The sequence below is a fragment of the Cebidichthys violaceus genome, unplaced genomic scaffold (assembly GCF_023349555.1).
Source record: "Cebidichthys violaceus isolate CVI_PGR_0920_01 unplaced genomic scaffold, fCebVio1.0.p SCAF_15, whole genome shotgun sequence".
Lineage (NCBI taxonomy): Eukaryota > Metazoa > Chordata > Actinopteri > Perciformes > Stichaeidae > Cebidichthys > Cebidichthys violaceus.
The window spans coordinates 3845420-3860171 of record NW_027176318.1 but is presented as its reverse complement, the minus strand read 5'-3'; the positions used below and the strand labels follow the sequence as shown (position 1 = coordinate 3860171).

The following is a 14752-nucleotide window of genomic DNA, read 5'->3' as shown; positions in this document are numbered from 1 at the left end:
ATCCCTACATCCTCCAGGCCTGGCTCCAGAAGAGGGTTTAGTCTCCCTAATCTGGGTGAGCCAGCTTGCCTTCAAAGTTGTCACTCAATAAAGTTTGTGGAATTGTTCTTGAACTTGACCCCTTGCCTCGGACCATTCCTGAGTGACCTTGCCAGGAGCTGTTGTCCTCGACAACAGAGCTGTCAGGGTCATGGGGTAATAGGGACCCCTCCAGCATGTTAGGTTATAAGGGCATAGGTCAATTTATACATTTGATCAAACAACCAGCGCTGTCTTTTGAGAAGTGTTCCACAAAAGACTAACTGGCCTTTGCTTTGTGTGTTGTATGAGCTGACAGTGTGTCTACCATTCAGGCAGTTCTGAAGAAGTTCACCACTGATGTGAACAGAGAGCTGAAGGAGTTGCAGAAACTGGAAAAAATCCGACTGAGGAACCCAGCAGATCGACAAAGCATTGTATCCTTCACATACTGACATTTGACTCTTTTCATCCCCACACATTCAATGGAAACTTGTTGACTTGACTAATTAACGCCCAACCAATGGGTCAGTCAGTATAAGCTTATGCTGTGCAGCCAAACGAGGTACATATCCACCACAGAAGGTTGTGTAAAATTCTAGCAGAGAGACCAAAGTTTCCAGAGATAAATTTGACTAAAATGATACTTGAGACATCTTGAATATTTCCATTTCATTGAGCCACAGAAATCCTGCAGCCTTATATATGAATATTTAATTTAATATAAGCATCATGAAGCTTTAATTAAGAGCAGGAAAATGCTGAATATGATACTGTATGACAACAGACTCAGATTCTTTTTTACAAACGTAACATTTAAGGAAACTTAAAGTTAAATAAAAGCTGAAAACTATGTTAAAGGGTATTAATGCTGATGTTCTTTTAAGTAAGATATTAAACTGGAAAGTAAGTGGTAACTATAGCTGTCAGATATATGTTGTACAATATTTCCTTCTGAGATGTATTGAGTATGGTATAAGGTAATGTTAACCAGAGATACTAAAGTAAAAATCCTTAAAATTGTTATCAACCATTGTACTTAAAATACTAACTTTATGAAAATCTGTGTGTGACAAATGGAGATTTATAAATACAAAGGTTAGATTTGGGTGATTTGAGTTATTCATTTAATTGGTCATATTTGTGGACGCAGTTTTGCACTGAATAAGTGCCCTAACGTGCAAGATAATTTGTTACACAGAACCAACTGAATATATCCCAACAGTGCTGTCCTATTCCAAAGACTTCCAAATGTGTGCTCCTTTTCCAAACTCTGGAGGACAAAGCAGGTGTTTTGTTTGTGGTTTTTAGTGTCCTCGTACCCATTACACACTGGTCCCTTATCTAGATTGAAGGGGGTGGGAACTATGCTTTTGGCCTTTTCAGACCATATCTTTTGGGGAGGAAGTTCAGAGTCAGCCCAGAAATATTCACATATCTTTAGAAAAACTCCCCCATAAACCATAGACAGATTTGCACATTGCTTGCATACTGTAGATTGGGTAGGTTGAGTTTACCTCCTGAGCATGACTCTGTGTAAGGCCAGTTTAGTACATCATCAATCATCCTATGTAAATATATTCATAAATGTAAGTAGGTATACAGGTATTCTAATATGGATTTCAAAATATAAAGACAAAATGTAAATTCTGGATTTTAACATGCCTTATAAGTATTACGAAATATGGGGATATATAACATAATAGGGTTATAAAACATCAGTTGTAACTACAGTATTAAGCCCACAGGGATATTGAGGTGTCATATGCATTTTTGAGTTTATTAGCAAAATATTTTAAAATATAATTATCTCATATTTAAGGTTTTCTATTCCACATAGATCAAGGGGGGCAAAAATCTGAAGCAAGAGTATTTCATTACATTTACTGCAATGTCTTTATAAATACACACTTATCGTTATACAGTTGTACAGCTACCTTTGATTGTATTTTCTTGACAAGGCCTTTCAGTCTCAGGTAATGTACATGATTGTATGATTATCTTATGAATGTCATCATATTACTGATCCTTCAAGCAGGTCTGACTGACTGTGAGGTAGAGTTTTGTGCTGTGTATTGTGTGTTAATTGACAGGCAGAAGTAAATGCTCAGAAGGCTTCCAACAATGCCCAGTGCAGTATCAAACAGCTAGAGGAAACCATCAAAGACTTCCAGAGACAGAAACTGGAGGATATCAAAGTAAGTCTCTTACTATTCACAAACATCCTCCAGCAGGTAAAGCATCAATGTCCCACTCACAACAACCATTGCTTTGTTTTTTTGGCAGAGGATTTTCACAGACTTCATTACAGTGGAGATGCTCTTCCATGCTAAAGCGCTGGAGATCTATGCGCACACGTACCACAACCTGGAGGCAATTAACACTCAAAAGGATCTGGAGGTAGCACCATTGGTTGATAACACATGAAACAACAATGTGTGATTGCTGATGTAACTATTAAGATAAACCCACTGTACTTGACCTGCTCAGCACCAAATAGCAGTCAGACAACATTAGCGATTAGCTGGTGAACATAGTGGAGCAGCTAAAGAGCTAAATATTTGGTTGAGTTGGTGGAGACCAAAACAGAGCTAAAGGAGAATGACTATTAGGACCTACATTAATCAGGAAAGAAACATAACTCCAAATTAATGACAATGTTGATTTATATCTGCTGGATGTGACGACATACAGCATATCAACTTTATTAGGTGATAATATGCCGGATGGCGTGTTTGCCTTGAAGGGACCAAAAAACGACCTAAAGAGACTACAATGTTGATATCTGTTAAATTAAACGCATTTCTGTAAATGATGATGAGTAGATGGAGTTGATACTTCAATGTTGTCATGAAGGTTTTTTTCATGTGAAGCACAAGCAGGCTGTTGAGTTGCAAAGTGGTCCCCAGGTACAGCTCCACCTGTTTTCTGAAGGAGTTCAAAGTAGCTAAGTCCAGGCTTGCCATAACCTACAGGGACTGCAGAGATTATAATGTTAGAGAAGCCGGCATCACAACAACGTCTGGGGGGAAGTGAACAGCCAACATGGAACAACTGGCCAAGCATTCACTGAAGACAAAATATATAATTGGAAACACTTGCACTGGGAGATAAGGTCAGCATCTCACCAGCAGTGGGACGAAAAGTGAGTCCAAGGGTGCGAAGAACAATGGCCCACGCAGTGAGGAACCTGGAGGAGGAAGGGAGGAGAGCCAGAACTGTCTAGATGGGCTTCAAATGAGCCCAGAAAAGGTGAGACCTCCTCAAAAGAAACCTCACATCCATTTCGCAATGGTCCCTTACTGGAGTAGGTGGGAACTATCCTGAAGGCCTTTTCAGACCATGACTTTTGGTGAAGAAGTTCAGATTCAGCCCCTAAATCTTCAGCTTTTTTAAGAAAAACCCCTTAACAAACCACATCCTTAAGGGATGACTAGAGAAACAGCAAGAAAGATATATGTGCACATTGCTTGTATACTTTGCATGTATACTGTAGGTAGGTAGACTGACCTGTGGAAGCTGGAGCCATTCTGCATGTCTTTTGCTGCCAAGATCCCCATCCCCAATGAACCTGCACAGATGCGGGATGAGGGAGGACCCCTGTGTAAGCTGTGTGGTGGGAGAGGAACCATGGCACACTGTTGGGTTGCAAGGCATCACTCACCTAAGCGAGATATAGATGGCGAGGTATGGCTTGTGGAGCAGGAAAGGCAGAAGAAACACCAGGCCAAAAGAAAATCATTCACACCATCTGTTTCGTAATGAAGGACAAAACTCCCTCTGAGGCGAGAAGTGGTAATCTGTTCAATGGAGGGAAAAAAGATCATCATGGTGGATTCGACTGTACCATGGGAGGCAGGGAGTGAAGAGGCAGTGGTGCAGAAAACTAGCAAATACCAGCAGCTGGTCACTGACTGTGGGGACAAAGGCTGCAGACCAGGTTGTTCCCAGTGGAGGAGGGCTGTAGGGGAAACCCTTTACAATCATAGTAGAGTCTGCTGGTCAATGTGCTGAATTGTGGCCAAATTGTTACACGGATAGTCAGTGGTACTGTTTATAATGAGAAGTTGGCGCTGGTGGCTCCACTGGTGGCTCAGCTCTTAAAATGCTCCCTGGATTTCCCTGGAAGCCAAAACTGGGAGCATTATGCATAACCCCCCTGGGTATACAGGAATGAGCCCAAAGTAAACTTTGAATACCATTTCAACCATTTGCAATGCAAAATTAACTCTGAACTAAAAAAGGGTGGAGGCTGGGGTGGAGGAGGCAAAGCTTTGCCAGCAGTATGGTCTGTAACAGCATTGGTGTAGAAAGGATCAGAAAGGAGGGAATCATATTTAAATTAACCTCCTTGAGGTAAGAGTGGGCTGTGATTGGTGTGTGGCCGATTAAAATCTATGATTCAATCGGCTAGCTGTCAGCCGGTTACAGCTGGGGGTGTATGACTTCCGTGTCCAGCATGAACTAACGCAATGCTTCATACAGTGCCAAGTAAAAGAAAGTGAAACCTTTGGAATCACCTACATTTATTCATAATTCAGCCATAAAATGTGGTCTGATATTCATTAAACTTACTATAAAACAAATACACTCTTATGTAAACTAATAAAAGTCAAAAAAAATAAATTTAATTGGCATATTTATTAAATTTCAATTAAATTCATTTTGTATAGCCATTATGTAAATCACAAATTTGTCTCAGAGGGCTTTACAATCTGTACACATGCGACATTCTCTGTCCCAGGACCCTCACATTGGAACAGGAAAAACTCACCCCAAAAAACCCTTTAAGGGGGAGAAAAGAGGAAGAAACCTTAGGGAGAGCAACAAAGGAGGGATCCCTCTCCCAGGATGGACAGAAGTGTGATAGCTGTCATGTATACAGAATGAACAACATAACAGAGTTACAACACATTCAATACATATGACAAAACCACGGCAGGAGGCAAGACCACGGTCCAGCTATAACCAGGATCCACAGAAACCTGCGAGGCGAAGATCAACAAAAAGAAAACAGAAGTGATGACTCTGAACATTCCAAATCCTTCACCAATTCAGGTAAACGGAGAAGATCTTCCCAAAACTGACGAGTTCACATATTTGGGCAGCACTATCAGACACGATGGGGGCACAGATAAAGACATCAAGAATCGTCTTAATAAGGCAAGGAATGCTTTCAAAGTAATGAATAACATATGGAGGTCACAGCAGTACACCATCAAGACTAAACTCAAATTGTATCAGAGCTGTGTTTTATCCACGCTATTGTATGGTTCTGAATGCTGGAGAATGACACAAGAAGACCTCAACAGACTATCAATCTTCCACACCAAGAGTTTAAGACAAATACTGCACATTTTCTGGCCAAACACCATTTCAAATGAAGAACTATATGACAAATGCCAACAAGAATGCATGGAGACCATCCTAATGAGAAGAAGATGGAGATGGATAGGACATGTGTTGAGAAAAGACCCTGCTGATATTACAAGAACAGCCTTACATTGGACACCAGAAGGGAAAAGAAAAAGAGGCCGACCAAGAAATACATGGAGAAGAACTGTGGAGAAAGAGATGCAGAGGCTAAACCACTCATGGGGCACCATCCAGCGACTCGCCCAGGACAGACGGGAGTGGAAGACTTTTGTTGTTGCCCTACATGCCAGGAGGCATAAAGGGCAATGAGATGATAAAAACTAGAAAATTTGGCAAGAAATTTTGACAGTGTGGCTTCTACTGCCCGAAGACGTCCCAATGTATATATATATATATACAAGCCGATGTTACCGGTAGTATCGTTGAGGTTCGATTGAGATATCGCTTCTCTCTTTTTCAGCATTTTAGATTCATACTCTTAAAAAAGTGAAACCAATGACAGACAGACAGACAGACAGACAGACAGACAGACAGACAGACAGACAGAGAGAGACTTGCATAAAGTCTGGATAACACACAAGTGCGTTGGCACAGAATCATTTGCATAAAGTCTTTTCTGCATTTTAGATTCATACTCTTGGATTGAATCTTGTGTTCGTCATGGACAGTCCACAAATGGCTCCCGCCATTTCTGTATTGGAGATATACATCTTTGTTTGAGAAGCCTTTGGAACCTCATTCTGAGCTTCATGTTAAGATACAGTTCTACTTTATGGGGCTTTTATTTTGAAAGGGTGGGGCTGGGTGGGTGAGAGAGGGGGGAGGAGACAATCATAATGTGACTGAAGTGACTGAATACCTCCAAGTCATGTGTATGTGTGCGTGTCTCAGTGTCTCTGTGTTCATCAACTGCACTAACGAGCTCATGTCACACCTGTGTGCTTGGGTGCACGTGTGTCTCTGGTTGCCATGGTGATTGATTGGAGCACCTAATTATGAGAGATTAGAGTAAACAGGGATTTTCAACAAAACCACCTGTCAAACATATGCACTTTATACCAAAAGCATGAGTCCAGTCAGTAAAATAAGGGTACCACAAGAGAGACAAGACTCTGCTGAACGCTCTGATGTGGTTTTTATGTTTATGGTGTTAAAAATGTGAGCTAGTTAGATTGTACTGAGTGATTGGGACAGACAGACAGACAGACAGACAGACAGCATGCGTGCCACTGGTTGGAGAGTCTGTGAGTCTGTGTGTTTATTAACATCAGTAATTAGCTGAATTACAAACACCTGGGTGCCTGCAGCCATTTTATAGAGAACAAACTGGGAAACACCTGTCAAACAAAACCTAAAAAAAAACATAACCGTAGTTCCGATTGCTCCGATATTAATAATACTGGATAGGAAGACTGACTTGAAGAACAGATCCTGTGAAAAGTGGTGTGGTTTTTATGTCTGTAGTGTTAAAAATGTGAGCTCCAGCGCAAGTTACAAAACTGGTACCGTCTGCTTTCTTTGAGAAATTAATGGTCTGATTTAACATGGAGTCTAATGGAGCAGTCGGTTGGAGTTAATGTTGCTCTGCAGCTCTTTGAGGCAAATGTGTAGGTCCGTTGGATTCCATAGACACTTGGCTGCGACCAGCACAACATTTCCAAGCTTTTTGGCTAAAAATGGTGTATAAAGAGTAAAAATTGTGGGAATGGGAGCAATTTGTTTGGAAAAATCACAGAAAATTTTTCTGCTCTACTCCACTCTGACAGTTATGCCCTCACTCTAGCACTTAACCAGCTGCGCAATACATACCCATTATAAAATCTGAAACGGACCCAAAATTTTCCTGAAACTTAATTGGTGACTTCATGAAAACTGTGCTAGCTATCAAAATGTCCATTTACCTCAATAACGTCCATAATTTTGTCTACGTTTTAAACTTTGAATAAGTTTTCTACGTTAATGTATGGTTGGTCAATATGGGTCCAAAGTTAAATGTTTTTTTTGCTCTCTTCACGACGAAACCCCATTCAAATCAATGAGGAAATTTTGCTCCGTTTTTGGGGATTTTTGGGAAAACCAAATTCCCCATCAGGCCATACGTTTTGGTGTATTTTTTACGCAGGTGTTGGCAGCGTTGTGTGAGGAAAAGTGCCCCAAACTTTCGGGATAAGGATTAAATATTACTAGAAAATGCATTTCCTGCTGAAAATGCGTTGGAATGCTGAAATCTGAAAGCTGAAATGAATTGCAAAAACATTGCTGAAAATACAGAAATGAGAGACTACCTGTCTGAAAAATGTTGAAGCCCGAAAGCATTTAAACTGCACTGCTGAAAACCCTTCTAGTTGAAATGTCTAACTATGGTGTCTGTAGCTGAAAGTATGAGAAAGAAGAAGGCTTTGAAAGTTGAAGAAGTTTAACAGGATTTGAAGATTTTCTCCATAGATATCCCATTCAAAAAAATTGCAAAAAGCTTAATAATTCAAAAAGCTTAAAGATTACAAATATCAAAAATCATATCACCCCTCTCCTGAAAGAGCTGCACATTTTGATATAAGAACGGTTTCTGTGACTTAAGAAATGTCAGCAGTAGCGATATTTGTAGTAGTAGTAGTAGTAGTATAAGTTGTAGTTGTAGTAGGAGTATTGTTTGTAGTAGAAGTATTAGTAGCATTAGAATAAGTACTAGTAGTAGCAGTAGTGATATTTGTAGTAGTAGTAAAAGTTGTAGTTGTAGTAGAAATATTATCAGTAGTAGAAGTATTAGTAGCATTAGAATAAGTACTAGTAGTAGCAGTAGTGATATTTTTAGTTGTAGTAGTAGTAGTAGAAGTTGTAGTTGTACTAGAAGTATTATTAGCAGTAGAAGTATTAGTAATTAGAAGAAGTAGTAGTATCAGTAGTTGTAGTAATAGCTCTAGTAGTGGTCATAGTATTTAATATAACAGTAGTAGTAGTAGAAGTAGTAGCAGTAATAGTAATGGCAGTATTTGAAGTAGCAGTAATAGCAGTAGTAGTAGTACTAGTAGCATTCATACTAATAGCTGTAGTAGTATTAGTACTGGTAGTAGCATGAATAGCAGCATTAGTAGTAGTAGCAGTTGTAGTATAAGTAATAGCAGTAGTGGTAGTAATAGCAGTAGTAGTAGTAGTAATAGTCACAACAGCAAAGGTTGTAGTAGAAGTAGTAGTTGTATTAGTAACAGTAGCAGTAGTAGTAATACTAGAAATATTAGCAGCAGTAGTAGTAGTTGTCGCAGTATTAGTAAGAGCATTAATTATTTCAACAAAAAAGCCTAATTTTGAGCTTAATGTTTAAATACAGTTAATCCATGGGGCTTTTATTTTGAAAGGGTGGGGCTGGGTGGGTTAGAGAGGAGGACACAGAATCAGAATGTATGAAACACACAAACAGAGGTTATTAAATGACACACTTCATCACAAGCATTCCAGTTAGATTTCACTCTGTGGGGCTTTTATTTTGAAAGAGAGGGACTGGGTGGGGCAGAGAGGGGGAGAGGAGACATAATCATAATGTTTGACTCATATAAACAGAGGTTATTAAATGACAGGCTTCATCACAAACATTTCTGTTAGAATTCCCTCTCTGGGGCTTTTATTTTGAAATGGGTGTGGGGTGTGGGGGGGAGGACAGAAGCATAATGTTAGATAAACACAAACAGGTTATTGAATGACAGGCTTCATCAAAAGCATTTCAGTTGGAATTCAGTCGGTGGGGCTTGTATTTTAAAATGGTGTGTGTGTGTGTGTGTGTGTGTGTGTGTGTGTGTGTGTGTGTGTGTGTGTGTGTGTGTGTGAGAGAGAGTCTCGCCAGACTAACCGAGTGTCTTTCAAATTGGTGGAACGCCATGTTCTTTCAAAGTTTCGCAATGTTTGCTTTAATTTGCGGGTTTGAGGGTCATACCATGGAGCAAACCTCCTTTGATTTATTATCTTCTTTTCTAGAGGGTCAATAGTGTCTTGTGTCATTCTCAGTGAACCTGTATCACTATCAACAAGATGATCAACCTGGGACCTCTGTTATATTAAGGCATGGTATTGAGTTTAAAACAGACGGAATCGCTTCTTTAAATTTAGCTACAGCACTATCAGATATACATCTAGTGTAGAAACTTTTGCCTAATGACATACACTACGTTAGTATGAATTCAAAAGTTATTAGATAATGGTCCCATAAAAGAGGGTTCTGTGGAAAGACTATTAAATGTTCTATTTTAATGCCATTAGCCAGAACCATGTGGTTAAAACAGTGAGTGGGTTTCTGTACACTGACAGAAGCCAATCAAGTCTAATAATGAGATAAACGCAGTATATCATTATCGACATCCACATGAATATTAAAGTCACCTACAATAATTACTTTATCTGTTTTAAGGACTAGACTTGATAAGAACTCCAAAAGGAATTCACAATACGGACCTGGGACCCAGTACACTATAACAAATATAATTGTTGGAATGCTGCAAGTATTGTTCTTCAAATCTTTATTCAACTATTTCTTCCGTGCATTTTTTGGCACTTATTTTTTTCTACATTTTTTAAGCTTCAGAAACCGTTAAAATATTTAAATGTTCAGCTTTTTAAGGACACCCCTGCTATGTCTCTTCATATTTCTAATCTTTAAGCTTTTTGAATTATTAAGCTTTTTGCAATTTATTTTCAATGGGATATTTATGGAGAAAATCTTCAAATCCTGTTAAACTTCTTCAACTTTCAAAGCCTTCTTCTTTCTCATACTTTCAGCTACAGACACCATAGTTAGACATTTCAACTAGAAGGGTTTTCAGCAGTGCAGTTTAAATGCTTTCGGGCTTCAACATTTTTCAGATAGGTAGTCTCTCATTTCTGTATTTTCAGCAATGTTTTTGCAATTCATTTCAGCTTTCAGCATTCCAACACATTTTCAGCAGGAAATGTGTTTTCTAGTTTGCTGTATCGTTTTCCAGGTTGGGTGTGAAAGACTAAAAACCAGGCTTTCAAATGAGTTATAATTTAGAGACGTGATCAACCTATGCACAAAATACTTTGCTGAGGTCTCCGCTGTAAAATAAGTTTAAATTGTTACTAAAACCGAGGGTTCACTTTCTTTTTCCAACCAGGCTTTGAATGTTCAAACCAATATTTCAATAAATACACCAAAATGATTAACTATTGTAACTATTTCAGGCCAATGTAGTCCATTGTTGTGACTTTGAAGAATATCGGACCATATTTAATGACTAAACTATGCAAAAATGTTTTTGGGGACAAGCGATGAACGGCAAGCTTGAAACCTCTATCCTGTTTTGAAGTAAATACTGTCTTTATTACTCCATAGCTGTTTAATGGACGGATCAAGATGGCTGACTCTCTGGCTGGGCTCCTGGATACACCTCTGACCAGCTACTCTTCTCCCCTCATGAGCCGCTACCCCAGTCCTCCTTTGGCCTCCCCCAAAAGCCAAAGGCTCAGGTCAATGCTGGCCTCTACCACAGGCAAAATCCACAGGCAACAACACAGCCAGTACCCAGACACAGTCAGGAGGGTGAGCCTTATGTCTTTGTTACCATAGTGAAAGAATGAGAATGCTTGTTGGGTCCAGCACCTAAATTCTGTGACCATTCTCCTTTGCCTTCTATGGACCTTTGACAAAAAATTCCTCCTCCCTGTGGTTATCGTCTACCCAGATCTGGGTTCTCATTTATAACCATTGCGTACGAACAAAACAGGGCGTGAGAACGGCATATGCCACTTCAACTTTGACCTATGCGTACAAACATTTTGGAGACACCCACTCATGCAGATGGTGAGGGGGTTAGGGGTAGGGCCAGATTGTAGAAATGAAATGTGTGATGCATCATTGCAGGTATAATGATGCCTCACACACATTTAATTTCACTTCATATCACACGTTACTTTGCACTTATATATTGTCGTTATCATAAACAGTTAAACCAGTGTTATTTGTGCTTGTACTATTGAGCCATGACTATAAGCACATTTCAATAGTAAAAGACATGGACTAACTCAAACCTCAAATCAAATTTGGCTCAATATTTCATCAGGAGAGGCCTGAACTACATCGTGGTCAGCTGGGGAGCAGCTGGTGAAATTATCATCGTCTGTAAAATAACATCAACTAACATTAAAGAACTGCAGAACAGGGCGTCATTAGTTTTCAATAATCTTCTAATACTGTGCAGTTATCACCAAGTACAAAATTTGTTTTCATAAAGTTTTTGTGAGTAAAATCAGTGAACACGGCATTATTTATTAATTCATGGTTTATTCCATAGTGACAGATTCAGCATAATGCACACAGACAGACTGTAAACTATCTGATGAGAGTATCAGAGCTCTCTGGAGCAGTGGAGTCACCATGGTGATGTCAACACCTCCTCCAGTCACCTCATCTAATCTTCACCACCTGCACATAAGGATTGTGTAAATTAGCAAAGTGGAAATAAAGCCAGTGACATCTCTCGCACAATCACTCCATATCCTCATTATCACTCCTAATCATAATGCTGTAAAAAATGGTGTTCTCCTATCAAATTTCCTTTTTAAAAATGATATCCAGGGTGGTGCATACCACTGATTGTCACAATCATTTTGGAAGCAATCAGTTTTACTGCTGTAAACATAAATACTGCAGTGACACTCGTGATGTATTATGTTACACTATAGATATTCTGGCACTGTTAGGACTGCGTAAATGGAAGAAATAGGAGGGACCGAGTGTTCTTCCTCTCGGTAGTTGCTGTGATTCAACGTAAAGACCCACAGATCAGCATCTTATTCCTATGCATCAACATTCATTAGGTGCTTTGCTTTGATCATTTATGGTTGAATGTGGGTGGGATATGAGACTGAACCGCACATTTACAGGTTGATTTGGGATTTATACAAGGACATTTTTTGCTGGCAGGCATATTTATATATACAGTATATATTAGAATATTTTTTTTATACGTGCATTTCCTCCTTTGAACATACACAAACATTTAATGTGGATCCTACGCACTGATTTATAAATGAGACCCCTGGTCTTTTCTTACCCAGGGTTCATCATGCCCAGGGTATCTTTTATCTGGTTTAACTAACCCTAACAACTGCGGTCTAGTTAACTGGGTAAATAAACCCAGGGTTTCGCAATGTGGCTATGAGCATGTTCGCATAAAGGAGCGGTGTTTGCAGCATATGACCAATCTTTAAGGTTGGTTAGATGTATTCTTATAGAATAGAAGATACTTTATTCATCCCATTGGCATGTCTGAAAATATGCTCGCCTTATTCATTTAGCTGCAACCCTGGGGGTGTGAAACAGACCTGGGGGCAATAAGAAAGACAAATAAAAAAAGTTTTTTTGGTGGAAAAGAAGTTTAGACCGTCTAAACTATTGCTCCCAACTCTATTATTATTGTATACTTAATACCTATTGGTGTCCTGATGATCTTTAAAGAAAGCACTGGAATCAGACAGAGTTTGATGCAATAGAGATTATTCGACTCATTCTCGGAAAATTATTTATTCTGTTCTTACATAGTCTTATACAGTGAGACTGACATAGCTTTTGCCTTTATAAGCTCTTCCTCCGTTTTCCTTTGATATATCATTCTATTTGTAATTAAACCCAGTAAATCACAGGTGTGTCCCTTTTCCTGTCACGTGGGTGTGAGTTATGTTCGTATGGTTTCTAATTGTATTGAATGTACCAATGTGTCATGGTGAGCTTTATCTTTCGAGTGGGAGTTGAAAGCCTTTTCTTGATGCTGCCCAGCATAACGTGACTCTTTTTTTATCACAGATGGGCTGTTCTTATCACAGCCCTGACGGTCTTCATTTGCCTTTTCCATGATAGTCTTACCATACCTGCTACGCCTATTTAGTAGTAAAGCCAGCCTTACCACACACATGCTATGACTCTTTAGTAGTAAAGCCAGCCTTACCACACACATGCTATGACTCTTTAGTAGTAAAGCCAGCCTTACCACATGCCTGCTACGCCTCCTCAGTAGTTTTTTTCTATAAGAGACTTTGATCCTTACTAAGGCAAACAGGCTGTATGTTGACCCATTCAGACCACACTATATTCACACTATTCTCAATATGCGGATGTCATATGTGAGTTTCAAACATTTAGATATATTTAAACAAATATATATAATCCATGGTGCTATTATAATTAATCAAAGAAGCTGACACACATAAGTGAATATATGATATGAATATATAATGAGAGAATATATACTGATCTTCTTTCTATTTGCTCCCAAGACTGTTTCACTCCACAGGGAATGCAGCTGAAAGAAAAAGGCTAAAATATTGTCACATGCCATAAGAATACATCTACAACACATTAATTTATTGGAACACACTCATGCAATTATAGTCAAATCTATCGTGCTCTAGATGGGCAGAGATATTATTAGCCTGTTCATTTATACAATCATAGAGTCAACGATTTATAAACTGCATGTCAGTTTGAACTGTGTTACTTTTAGTTTGGTTTATGACTTCAACTTCTTCATATTTGTTTATTATTATCTAACAATCCACGTACTAAGCTCTGATTGGTAAGTAGGCGGTGCTTTATACAAGTTGAGTTCTTATCTCGAACATAACCTGCTTTGTAGTAGGTTAGGTGTTCAGCATAAGTTACCATGGCGATCTACCCCGATAAGAAGTGAATCTCCTTAGGACTGAAAACCATTAACCCTTACTTAGACGATTTGGCACTGTTCAAAAGTCATGTTTTCACTCTACTGGATGGCCACGACCATGGATTTCTAGGTCAAAATTATGTCATAACATTAAACTGATTTCGGAATCAGAATCCTCATGGTCGACTTACATCAGAAAGTGTACTCATACATGATTCTAGCTGCTCTGGCTCTGTTGATTTCTGGCACAGTGATTTTTGGGAGGGACCTGAGGGTGATTTTTTTTAATAAAAGGTCCACAGAAGTCAAATAAATCATCAAAAGATCTTAGCCAGAGAATGGTCATCGACGTCAGGTTGTGGAACTGACTAAGGATAAGACAGAAACTTCAGTTATGCTCTGACCATTTTTGAAATGTTGTCCTGAAGGCCATCACTCAGTGAGCCCAAGAGTTTGCACCTTATTTATTTTGCAGTCTCGCAGCACCTTACAACGCCAGAGAGGCATGGAGGAGGAGGAAGAGCTGGAGGGGGAGGAAGAGGAGGAAGAAGAAGAAGAAGAAGAAGAGGAAGGAGAGGAGGAGATTTCTAAATCAGAGACAGAAGAAGGTCAGCACACCAGCAGGCAGTCCTACGCGGCTCAATATACCCAGATGCGCAGATGGCAGAAGTAAAAACAATGCTGTGCCCGTGTTG

At 39.3% G+C, this 14752-nt stretch overlaps 1 protein-coding gene across 1 annotated transcript in view; it reads left to right on the top strand.

Annotated features, from left to right (window-relative positions):
* LOC137871600 (CBY1-interacting BAR domain-containing protein 2-like) overlaps positions 1-14752 on the top strand; it is a 20964-nt gene extending 6212 nt beyond the window's left edge. Inside the window, exons 5-10 of the mRNA XM_068709470.1 lie at positions 354-455; positions 1989-1994; positions 2112-2216; positions 2305-2418; positions 10733-10939; positions 14533-14752. Of these exons, the coding sequence (XP_068565571.1) occupies positions 354-455; positions 1989-1994; positions 2112-2216; positions 2305-2418; positions 10733-10939; positions 14533-14730 (732 nt within the window). The 3' untranslated portion in view covers positions 14731-14752. The remainder of the gene's footprint in view (positions 1-353; positions 456-1988; positions 1995-2111; positions 2217-2304; positions 2419-10732; positions 10940-14532) is intronic.